General features: G+C 37.7%; 1 protein-coding gene across 1 annotated transcript in view; it reads left to right on the top strand.

The window, feature by feature from the left end:
- LAMB4 (laminin subunit beta 4) overlaps positions 1-13,293 on the top strand; it is a 125,145-nt gene that overhangs the window by 95,432 nt on the left and 16,420 nt on the right. The window contains exons 27-30 of the mRNA XM_060196406.1: positions 2,836-2,996; positions 5,584-5,789; positions 7,498-7,659; positions 11,833-11,977. Of these exons, the coding sequence (XP_060052389.1) occupies positions 2,836-2,996; positions 5,584-5,789; positions 7,498-7,659; positions 11,833-11,977 (674 nt within the window). The remainder of the gene's footprint in view (positions 1-2,835; positions 2,997-5,583; positions 5,790-7,497; positions 7,660-11,832; positions 11,978-13,293) is intronic.

The following is a 13,293-nucleotide window of genomic DNA, read 5'->3' as shown; positions in this document are numbered from 1 at the left end:
AAAAAAAACACACAAATTTTATGAAGCTAACTAGAAATCTCAAACACAGCAGAGATAAAAGATATGACATTCCAAGTACTATAGTTTTATATACAGTGTATATTTCAAATATACTTTCTTTTTTTTACCAGAGCACTGTTCAGCTCTGGCTTATGGTGGTGTGAGGGATTGAACCTGGGGCTTCGAAGCCTCAGGCATGAGAGTCTCTTTGCATAACCACTATGCTATCTACCCTTTGCCCACCAATACACAATTTTTTAATCATGCATTCAGGTAATATTTACTAAAATTTTTCAAACTCTACAGTTATTTAGAAGTTCATATATTAATGTGAAGTCTTATTACAACTGTGATAATTCCTTCAGCATACAGTATCACCTTTATTACTGAATTCCCCCCCCCCCATCAAATATGCCTGGAGATAATGTTCATTTGCTCTGGGTCAGAAGTCTATAGCCCACAAGTGAACTCCCACAAACCATCTACTTTTATGTATACATCTTCCTTGGGGTACACTGACAGTCATGTGTTTATCCCCTGAAACTGCTTTCCTTCTCCAAGATAGATCTGAGTCTGATCCCCAGGTCTAATATATTTCCTGCCTGACACCTCTAAAAAATTTTTTTTGATGACATGCTCTGATTTAACTTAACTCCTCCTGAGTTTCAACAGTCTTAAATTTAGAAATGTGCCTTTGTTGATGTTAGGTGAGAAATAATCATTCACTTACTATCCATACTAGTTATTAAGCAGGACTGGCTATTGACAGTGCAAAACTAGGATGGGCAAGTGCTGGGAAATTGTGCCGATGCAGTCACATCTGCCATGTTGTCCCCTCAGGCTACTGCTAGTTCCCACGCGAGAGTTGGGACATTCTCGGAGTGCCTGTTCAGCCATGTTGTGCCCTCAGGGCATTGTCTATATCCCCGCGAAATTTGGAGTGCTTTGGTTACTCCTCCCCCCTCCCATTCTCACAAGAGTTATTATCCTATCCTGGAGTGCTATGGTTACTCCTCCCCCTTCCCATTCTCCTGAAAGCTGCTCCTATAAAAGCCTTTCTTCTTCTGCACCTCGCTCTCTTGCCAGCGCTTCACTACGGTGTTCAGACACAGGAAAGGTTACTGTGTGAGGCGGCCATTTTCGCTACCTCCACGTGGCCCAACCTGCTTCTCTAGCACCCAACTCTGAGGTGCCAGCACAAATAAAGATTTGTGTTTCCTCTTTGCTCCGGACCCCTCCTCTCTCTCTTCTCCGCGGCCCGCGCACAACAACAGGCAAGGAATAGTTTCCACCCTACTGGAATACACAACCTACTTAGAAACCAAAAAGATTGTGGTTATATAGTCAAATATCACCCCTTCCCAACAAAACTTGCTGTTAAGGATTGGTTGAAATTGGAGAGTTTTGTGTCATACATAGCACACATATAAGACTTTTATTATTAATAAGTATCTTAGGAGTATGTAATACTTGCTTAAAAGTTACTCAAGAAAGCAGGTACAACACACCTAGGTGATTCAGTAATCTAGGGGAAGGGTCCCCCTGCAGCATAAAACAGCTACAGGATTCAGGGAGGTCACATGATCAAGGCCAGCTGACAGGTAAACTCATTTGTATCCTTATAAAAACTATTGCTCTGAAGGATGTGAGCCCTGTGTTCTCAGATCTCCTTCCCTACCCTCAGCCTTTAAACTATAAATACATAATCCAATAATGTTTTTAAATAGTACTGTGTAGCCCCCACTCCCAACTCCCTCCCTCATCACCCCCAAAAGAATGAGCTTTGGCCCATGGGCCTTTGTTTTGTAGTTATAGAAAATGACAAAGTGGGGAAATTAAGCTGAGTCGTACAGAGTGGGTCTGCTAAACAAAGAGATGGCAATAACCTCCAGCAGAGAAAGCAAGAAGCAAAGGGAATCTCTAGGCTAGGACCTGAAATGATGAGGAATGCAGTGACTGCTGGGCCTCTTTAGCTAGAAGCCTGTCCTACCCCCATCTACCTGCTGAACTTTTGTCTTTGATGGTCACCCAAACAATACCTCCTCTCCAAAACCATCCCAATCTCCTCAGAGAAAATCTTGTGTTTCCTTCTCTTATCCTCCTGCCTCTCTGTGGCTCACTAAACAGTGTTTTATCCTGAGATTCCCAAGAGCAAAGACAATGACCATGACTACGAAGACTCCGATTCCTCCTCTACCCCCCTCCCTCCTCTTTTCCTTTTAATTACTGTCACCAGGGTTATTGCTGGGACTCAGTGTCTGCATGATAAATCCATTGCTCCCTGTGGCCATATTTTTCTCTTTCTTTTTTGGCTATAGATAGAGGGAAATTGATTATTAAGTGTTGAAATATTCCAAGAAGTTTAATTAATGAGAAAGAAATTTTTTAAAAAGTATGAACTGTCAAGTGGAAAGGTAATTGGAGAAGTTCTTTTTCATTGTTAGCATAGTAAGACTGGGGGAGGTGACTCAGTTGTAGAGTACATGTGAGAAACCAGTTGTGATCCTCACACCACACACACACACACACACACACACACACACACACACACACACACACCTTAGAATACTTACTGATGTGCATGTTGGTACACAAGCCCTAGGTTGGAAGTGACAGTGTTTTGTGGACATCTGTCACAGGGAGATAAGAGATTGTACCCATGTGGCAACAACAGTACTACGAATCATTAACCAACCCTTCCCCCAATGAAGTACTAAAAAAAAAAAAAAAAAGACTATGTGTCAATGAAAGTGGATTTTATATATGTTCTTTTTTCCACTAGTTGATTCAATATAATATAAGATAGATTACTTTTACTCTTATTTTCCTCTACAGAAAACAAATATTGCAGCTAAGTGAGCAATTAGAAGCAGTCCATGAATTTCAAGATTTTACAGAAACAATAGGAAAGCTGAGGAAAGCGACAGATTTATTAGTTGAAGATCTTCAGGAAGAAGTTGATTTGTACAACAGTGCTCGTAATGCAAACATCACGGGTAAGAAAGAAATGCTTTTCTACTGTTTCTACACAAAGTTGATGAACTCCCCAGTGTATTTCATCAACAAGTCACCTTTTGCTTATGCATATTTTGGAACAGGAAAACACTCTCATTAGATCTATTATCCACTGCACCACGCCCTACTTAAAGGTATTATTTGTACATGAGTACTTCAACTCTTTAGATATCACAGAGCCTGGGAAGCATTTGTTCCAAATAATGAATAATGTTAATAATGTCTGATATTAAAGAAATACTAAATTCCAATGTATTTCTTTAACACCAAACAATGCGCAAAGTCTTGAGTAATCAGCAACTTGGAAATATTTTAAAGTCCAGAAGGAAATTAAAGAGGTCTAGCTATGCCTTCCTGAAGGTAAGTCACTCCATTTCCAGCAATCATACATCCAAAGGAACATGAAGCCAAAAGGATGTAAATACTATTTCTCATAAGAACTTTGTAAAAATTTGTAGTTGTGTAATATGCTAGATGCCTTTAATTCATAGTGCAAAATTCTTGAAGAAAATAAAAGGGTGGGGGTCTGATTGGTCGTGCACCTGGTAAAGTACACACATTCATATGGACAAGGACCAGAGTTTAAACCCCTGATCCCTACTTGCAGGGGGAAGCTTCACAAATAGTGAAGCTTTCCCTCCCCTATCAGTTTCTCTCTGTCCTATCAAATAAATTAATAATAAATTAGAAAAAAAATTAAAGAGTTCATATGTCTACACAATGAAATATTCAATTTAAGAAAAGACAATTGACTGGGGAGTCAGCATAATAGTTATGCAAAAGACTTTCATGATTGAGACTTTTTAATTTTTTTATTATCTTTATTTATTTATTGAATAGAGACAGCCAGAAATCAAGAAGAGAGTGATAGAGAGGGAAAGAGACAGAGACACCTGTAACTATGCTTTACCACTTGCAAAGCTTTCCCTCTGCAGGTGAGGACCGGGGCTCAGACCTGGGTCCTTATGCATTGTAATATGTACATTCAACCAGGTGCACCACCACCTGGCCCCCATACTTGAGGCTTTGAAGTCCCATGTTCTATTTATTTATTTATTTATTTATTTATTTATTTTCCCTTTTGTTGCCCTTGTTGTTGTAGCCTTGTTGTGGTTACTAATGTCATTGTTGGATAGGACAGAGAGAAATGGAGAGAGGAGGGGAAGACAGAGAGAGGGAGAGAAAGACAGACACCTGCAGACCTGCTTCACCGCCTGTGAAGCGACTCCCCTGCAGGTGGGGAGCTGGGGGCTCGAACCCGGATCCTTAGGCCGGTCCTTGTGCTTTGCGCCACGTGCGCTTAACCCGCTGCGCTACCGCCCGACTCCCTGAAGTCCCATGTTCTATCCTCAGCACCACCATCAGCCAAAGCTGAGCAGGGCTCTGATATCTCTTTGTTCTCTCTCTCTCTCTCATTAAAATTTATTTAAAATATTATTTTAAAAAGGAAAAGAGTAAGGAATGAGTCATGTCAAAGCCAAGATCAAGTTAGATAGAGGAGAAGTCAACTCTAAAGCAAAACTTTGATTAGTCAATCTGATCTCTGATGAGATCCCTGTTGTATTTAGAAATGGAAAACCTGTTACTGCCAGAGAGGCAACTTTAAACTTACTCAAACTTAGTTCCTTTAGGGAAATATAATCAAAACCCATCTCAGTACAAAAACACAATCTGCTTTTCCTCGCCCTATGTTTCTATTTTTTACCTACTTTCAACCTAAAAGAGAGAGAAGGCAAAGGCAATTATGACTCTAAAGAAGTGATTAGATTTAATGAAAGAACTATTAATGATTCTCCTTTTTAAGGATTTATTTTAAAAAATGAAAAATAAAAAAGATTTATTCATTCATGTATTTATTTATGAGAAAAATATACTATAGTTAGAGCCTGGGATCTCCTTTTAAAATGAAAGGATAGGGAGCTGGGTGGTGGCTCCCCCAGTTAAGGGCACATAGTACTAAGCACGAGGACTGGAACAAGAACCCAGGTTTGAACCCAGGCTCCCCACCTGCAACGCATATGCTTCACAATCAGTGAAAGAGGTCTGCAGGTGTCTATCTTTCTCTCTCCCTCTATATTGCTCCTCCCTTCTCAGCTTCTCTCTGCCCTAGCCAATAAAATGGGGGGGGGGGGGGAATGGCCACCAGAAGTGGTAGACAAGGAAGCAAGGAAGGAATGAAGGAAGGGAGGGAGGGAGGAAGGAAGGAAGGAAGGAAGGAAGGAAGGAAGGAAGGAAGGAAGGGAGGGAGGGAGGAAGGGAGGAAGGAAGGAAGGTTAAAGGAAACCATCTGAGGCTGACTGATCTTCTGAAGGACATACTGAGACTGTAAAGGGTGAAGTAAGCACTGAAACCATGTCTGAAGACTTATATCTCAATACTTTGTCTATTACATACTAGATTAATCTTCCCCCCCAATAAGTACAAATTCAAGAAAGAGGATGTTGAATTTTTGTGTTAATCGCGGAGATCAAGAAAGCACTCAAATTGTGGAATAATTATCTTGATAACTGATGTAAAATTTCATTTGTTTTCACAAAATTTACCTTCCTTTTGTTTGTGTGACTGTAGAATCCTTAAAGAATATCAAGCAGTATTATCAAATATCATCATCTGCTGAGGTGATAGTGAGCAGAACTATTTCTATCATTAATAACTCTGTAAAAACCAGGAATGACTCACTTACCATGGTAGATGCACTCTCCTCAAAGGGGAATTTGTCATTGGAACAATTAAAGAAGCTAAGGTTACCAGATATCCAAATGCTAAATGAAAAGGTAAATATCCATGATGATGTAGTAAAAGTGCTTGTAGTTTCTACTTGCCATACACAGACTTCTTCAATTGTATTTGCCTATACTGCATGCCATTTTTTAATTTGTAAAATATAAATATATAAATGCATATAGTATACATGCTGTTATATATTGAATAAATAGCAAGCATATTTTTTACTTTTCTCTTTTTCACCATAGCACCCTTCAATTCTGGTTTTGGGTGGTGCTCGGGATTAAACCTGGGACCTTGTAGCTTTAAGCATGAAAGTCTTTTTGCAGAATCATTATGGTATCTCCCCATCCTCACAGCAAGTATATTTTTTATTTAATATTTGATAAAAACAAAAAGTAAATATTATGAATCTATTATTTAATATTATTTATGATTCCAAAAATAGTATAAACCATGAATATTTGTGCCACCTACCTCATTGTAAATGAGAGGTCATTTCTATTTTTAAAAGTGGAATTGGGAAGGGAGCCCAGCGGTAGCACAGCGGGTTAAGCGCACATGGCACGAAGCAAAAGGACCAGCTGAAGGATCCCAGTTCAAGCCCTGGCTCCCCACCTGCAGGGGAGTCACTTCACAGGCGGTGAAGCAGGTCTTCAGGTGTCTATCTTTCTCTCCCCCTCTCTGTCTTCACCTCCTCTCTCCATTTCTGTCTGTCCTAACAAAGACAACATCAATAACAACAACAATAATAACTACAACAACAATGAAAAACAACAAAGGCAACAAAAGGGAAAATAAATAAATATAAAAATAATAATACTAAAATAAATTTTAAAAATAAAAGTGGAATTGGGCAGAGGGTAGATAGCATAATGGTTATGCAGACTCTCATGCCTGAGGCTCCAAAACCCCAGGTTCAGTTCCCTGCACCACCATAAGCCAGAACTGAACAGTGCTCCAGTAACAAAAAAAAAAAAAAATAGTGCAATGAGGGATACCTCTCTGGGTTATGTACTTGTCTTGCATTATGTGCAGCCCAGACTCAAGCCCAGACACCATCCCAGAGGTACTATGGCAACTGAGGAAGCTTCTGTGCCACAGTGTCTCCCTGTCTCCCCCTTGTATGCCTCAGTTGAAAAAGTGACCCAGACCAGTGAAATCAAGAGGCCACAGTCCAATCACATACACATACACACTCAAAGTAAGATTGACACGAAAGTATTTATTTTCTCTTCCCCCCCCCCCCCATCATAAACCAGAGCTGAACACAGTTCTGGTCTCTCTCTCTGTGTCTTTTTTTTTTTTTTTTAATCTTTATTTATTGGATAGAGACAGCCAGAAATTGAGAGGGAAATGGGTGGTAGAGAGGGAGAGAGACAGAGAGACACCACCAATACTGCTTCACCACTAACAAAGCTTTCCTCCTGCAAGTGAAGATGGGGGGGGCTCGAACCCAGGTCCTTGAGCATTTTAACATGTATGCTCAACCAGGTGCATCACCACCCAGCCCCAGGCATTTATTTTTCTCAAAAACTATTAAGTATGAACGTGTGCTTGATGCCACAGTACTGATAACGATTTATGTATTCAGCTACCTACAAATATTTTCTGAGTCCTCTCCAGATGCTAAGTATGAGGAATATTATAGAAATGTATATATGTAGAATGATACCTTGCCTCAGTGAACCTGAGTGACCTCAGAAATAAAAGCCTGCCAACAAGCTGCTTCTAAACATAAATGATTACCCCTACAAGGTGTGTGGAGAGCAAGGAGGTCTGCCATGTGTGCTGTCATCCTGTGGTGATCCACGTTGCCAGGGTTCCCTGAACCTCTCCAAGAATGCCCACAGGAAAGCTCAGAAGGCAGAGTCCATGATTCATAATTTGAACAACCAGTTTCAAGATTTGAAGAATCAGGTAAATGTCTTCTCATATTTTATTTGTAAAGTTATTCAAAATTCAAAAGCCTGTCATTTTGTTTCCAAGGAAATGGATAGATTCCAGATGTTAAGCAGGTGTTCTTATGCATGGAATTATAAGATAAAGACATAGCTATGGATATATATGCATATTTAGAATTAGATGTGAATATTAATATGTATATGCTTATATATTATATTTAATTAGTGTGTGAGGGTGTATGTGTACAGAAGGAACTTAAAGTATATGTAGTCTTAAATAAAACTGTTTCTTTTCCTTTTTTTTGCCAGAGCACTACTCAGCTCTGGCTTATGGGGTGGGGGAGAGGTGGAGATTGAATCTGGGACCTCAGAGCAGAGCCTCAGGAATGAGAGTCTGTGCGCATAGCCAGTATGCTATCTTCCCCACCCAATATACACATTTCTTTAACATTTTTAATGTTTTTATTTATTCCCTTTTGTTGCCCTTGTTTTATTACTGTAGTTATTATTGTTGTTGTTATTGATGTCCTCGTTGTTAGATAGGACAGAGAGAAATGGAGAGAGGAGGGGAAGACAGAGAGGGGGAGAGAAAGACACTTATAGACCAGCTTTGGGTAGCCGGGGCTCACACTGGAATACTTAACGCTTGTCCTTGCGCTTTGTGCCACCTACCCTTAACCCGCTGCCCTACTGCCCGACTCCCCTCTTTAACATTTTTTATTTTAATTGGAAAGGTAATGGTTTACAGTACATTTGTTGACACATTAGTACAATTTCTTTTTTAAAAAATTTCTTTATTGGGAAATTAATGTTTTACAGTCGACAGTAAATACAATAGTTTGTACATGCTTAACATTTCTCAGTTTTCCACAACAGTACAACCCCCACTAGGTCCTCTGTCATCCTTTTCCAGGACCTGTAATGAGTACAATTTCTTTTCTTGATATGGGTGTCTGTAAATCATATTCACCCTCAAGTTAGGTCCTTTTCCAGCAACATGCACTAAGACCTCATCTTCCTTTTATGGCAAAGGAAATGTCAGATTTCTGGTCTTAAAATATATAACTATAAACTACAGGTATCCTAATGGAAAGAATAATTTTTCATAAGTTCAAGGGTATACTTGAAATTCCACACACTTACACACTTTAATGTCAAAAATGCTTTCAAGAAGGTATTTAAATAGGAATATACACTTTTTTGAAATTCTTCCTATGCTGATAGATGTGATAAAGCTGTCTTTTTGACAATTGAGTAACCAGTAATTTAGATAATTTTGTTTATCCTATTGATAAGTAAGTATGATTTTTAATTGTCTGGTTTTCCTAAGTTTTTTTTAAATTTCTTTATTGGGGGATTAATGTTTTACAGTCGACAGTAAAATACAATAGTTTGTACATGTATAACATTTCCTAGTTTTCCTCTGCCATCCTGTTCCAGGACCTGAATGCCCCTCCCTTCCCCACACTCCACCACCCACTCCAGAATCTTTGACTTTAGTGCAATTTCCTTGACAATAGATATTGAACTTTTAAGGAAGAAGGAAAAGCTTTCAAAGGACTGATTTTTTTTTTTAACCAGCCAGTATTCTTGTTTGCAAACAATAAAAACCAGCTGCTGGAGGGAAAGAAAATGTATTCAAAGACATCTGGGTCTCCAAACTAAGAGCAAGACAGGCTCAAGCTAGGGCATGGGGTGAGAACCACAGTTAAAACACACATACACATACAAACAAACACACACACACACACACACACACACACACACACACACACACAAAGAGAGAGAGAGAGATTCTGACCCATTAGCACACCTCTATCACTGGAATTTCCAGCCCATTCTTTATCCTCTCTCCACAGGCCAAGTTCTGGAGCAAGCTTCTCATTGGCCAAATAGAAGAGTCTCCCTACACAGCATGCTAAATGTTGCACTTTTTATTTACAAAGTCTTAAGTCTACATTACTACACATATTATTATTCATTTGAAAATTCATTGATCACTTACTGTGTGGGAGACCCAGATGTTGAGAAAACAATAGTGAATATAACAATTGTCCAACTAGTCATGTCTCCTTGGTAAAATAATAATAATAAAAAATTTAAAATTCTTAGTTTAATGTAATTTTAAATAATCTATTGCCTCCCCCTCAAAAAAAAAGCTTAAATAAACACTGTGTTGAGGTATTATTTTTAAATGTTAACCCCTGTAGTACATATTAATAGAGTCTGGTTTTATCTACACATAAGTGCCAGAAGAGATTGTGAGGAAATTCTCGGGAGTCAATCTGACAGAGGGTGAATTCCAGAGAGATGTTTTAAGAATGAAGTAATTCAGCAATATATATCTGAATATGATATAGACAAACATGCACTGAGATTTTATCTTCATCTTTAGGTTCTTTTTTAAAAACTTTATTTGTATATTTATTTATTTATTTAAAAATTTATTTATTTATTTATTTATTTGTGAAAAAAGACAGGCCGAGAGAGAGAAAGAACCAGACATCACTCTGGTACGTATGCTGCTGGGGATTGAACTCAGGACCTCATGGTTGAGAATCTACTGTGCCACCTCCCAGATCACAAAAAATCTTATTTACTTATTATTGGATAGAGACAAAGAGAAATTGAGAGGAGATGGGAAGGTAGAAAGGGAAAGAAATAGACAACTGCAGGCCTGCTTCACCACTCATGAAGTTTTCCTCCAGCAAGTGGGCACCAGAGGCTTGAACCTGAGTCCTTGCACACTGTAACGTGTGCACTTAGCCAGGTGTGCCACTGCCTCGCCCCAATCTTTCAGTTCTTGTTTTTATCCATAAGTATTTATATCTGAAATTCTCATTTTATTTGTGACACATTTCACACTTACTCCATTTCATTATACAGTACAATGTGATTTCAGCTATGCAAATATTGCATAGTGTGTACTACAATCCATTTCTTTAATAACCATCATAAATATCTTTTTTTCTTGTTCTAAGGACTTTTAAGATCTGCTATTTTAGCCATTGCTATTCATTTTAGAGTTTTAAAAGTGCTAGAGAATTAAAAAACAACTCTCAGAATAATTAAGACACATACTTTGAATCACTTAATTTTTTTTTCTTGTTTATTTTATTTCATCATTAGCCAGTAACTACAGCTAAATTCTTTCCTACAAAATCTGTATGAATTACAATTAAACAATTCCTTTTGTGAGGAAATGAAATGAAGAGGTTGTTCCCCTAATGATGTTTGATCCTAATTAGCCCTACTTCTGTCACAATTTATTCAGTACAGCTCAACTTGTTGATGATATTGGCCTGTTGCTTTCTGGGTTGTTTTTTGTTTGTTTGCTTGCTTGCTTGTTTTCCCCTTTGTTTTCCCCTTCTTTCTCTTACTCTAATTTGTTAGGCTACCTAGAAAAAGTCCATGACCTTTCTCAGATCACACAATTAAGAATTTGCCCTTTTAGATTACAATCCTTGTAGTCCTGTCATTCCTCCACTAACTGTACAAAGTGTTTAGAATTTATCTTCGCATCCTGCTCTGAGTCAAACACCTTTACTTAAAAGGAGGAATGATTTCTTTTCGGTTTCAAAGAAAGTGTGTTACTTGAATGTGAAGAATGCCTAAGAGTAACTATTTTAATGTAAATAAATTAAAATGCTCACAATTGTGACTCCCACTGTAAGTACTCATAAGTAATTTCTTTTTTTTAATATTTTATTTATTTTTCATGAGAAAGATAGGAGAAGGAGAAAGAACCAGACATCACTCTGGTACATGTGCTTCCAAGGATTAAACTCAGGACCTCATGCTTGAGAGTCCAATGTTTTATCCACTGTGCCACCTCCTGGACCACCTCATAAGTAATTCTACAAAGGCTTTTGGTATTACATAGTGCTAAAGTATCATTAAAATAGAATGTATGCATTAATTTTGAATCAAGATAAGTAATAGTATGTCAATATTGTTTTCAAATAATAATTTTGATGAATGGTACTGTTTTTAAATTCATCATATTCAAGAAAAATGATAATTACAACAAATAATAATCACATTTTAAGAGAATCCTTTGAAATGAATCTGCTCTGTGATTATCTTGACTTCTTGAATTTTTAGCAGTAACCTTACTAGGCCCAGCTAAGCAATTAATGCCATAGATCGTACCTAATTGTGTTTTCTTTGTTGTTGCTTTTATGTCCAGGTTAAAAATATAACTGAATTGACAGAAATCTCCAAAAACAATGCCTTACAGCTAAATGAGAACCTAAGGAATATGAAAAACCAAAGTGAATCTGAAGAAGAAAAAATACATTTTTTAATAAACAAACTGAAAAAATTTTTGTTAGGTAATTTTAAATGTTTTTAACTAGCTTTTCTCTACTTTTAAAGAAAAAAATATACATGTATGCATCACAATGAGTTCCAAATTGCATTAATTGGAAATGGCACTTAAATCAGAAACAATATACCCCTTGGTTTATTCTCATTTCTTAGTGAGTAATTGTCCAAATATTAACTCTACATCTAAAACAATATGACTCTGTTTAAAAGTAATTTAATAATCAATCCTAGAAGGTGGTTAAATTCCAAACAAATGAACCTAGTGTTTAAATTTATTTGGTTTTTCTTTTTGTTTGCTTTATTTTCTGACCTCAAGGACTTCACTGCTCTAGGCTGACTTTTTTCAGATAGAAACAGCTAGGCAGAGAGGCAGAGATAAAGAGAAGAGAGAAGGAGGGAGAGAGAAAGAAACTATAGCACCAAAACTTCCTTCAATTTTGTGGGAACTGTGTTCAAACTTGGTCTTGCACATGATAAGGCAGTGTACTATACAGGTGAGCTATTTTGCCAGTTTACAAGCTATTTAATTGTCTTGAACCTGCAAGCGGGTCATCTCACAAGCAGTGAAGTAGGTCTGCAGGTGTCTATTTTTCTCTCCCTGTCTATGTCTTCCTCTTCTCTCTCTCCTATCCAATAACAATGGTATCAATAACAACAATAACAACAACAACAATAAACAACAAGGGCAACAAAAGGGAAAAAATAGCTTCCAGGAGCAGTGGATTCATATGACTCACCGAGCCCCAGTGATAACCGTGGAGGCAAATATATATATATTAGCTGTTATCTTTTATTGTAATTGACTATTTCCTAAATTTTATATTGGCTATCTGTGACTGACCAATAGAATGATTTGATTTATTATTATTACTATGTTTTTAAATATTTATTTATTCCTTCCCTTTTTGTTTTATTGTTGTAGTTAATTGTTGTTGTCATTGTTGGATAGGACAGAGAGAAATGGAGAGAGGAAGGGAAGACAGAGAGGGGTAGAAAAGGACACCTGCAGACCTGCTTCACCACCTGTGAAGTGACCCCCCTGCTGGTGGGGAGCCGAGGACTTAACTGGGATCCTTAGCCAGTCCTTGAGCTTTGCACCATGTGCACTTAACCCGTTGCGCTACCGCCCAACTCCCTTATTATTGTTACTATTAATTGCGACTCTAGTTATGTCCTTACTATTCCTCATGTGCCTTACTTTGGAAAAGTTTTTTGTTTTTGTTTCTGTTTTGTTTTATTTCTTTTTTAATTTGTTAGTTTCTTTATTTATTACATAAAGACAGCAAAAAATTGAGAGGAAGAGGAAGAAGAAAGGGAGAGA

The sequence above is a fragment of the Erinaceus europaeus genome, chromosome 8 (genome assembly GCF_950295315.1).
Source record: "Erinaceus europaeus chromosome 8, mEriEur2.1, whole genome shotgun sequence".
In the NCBI taxonomy this organism is placed as follows: Eukaryota; Metazoa; Chordata; class Mammalia; order Eulipotyphla; family Erinaceidae; genus Erinaceus; species Erinaceus europaeus.
The sequence above is the reverse complement of the archived record's forward strand: the minus strand, read 5'-3'. Positions and strand labels throughout refer to the sequence as shown.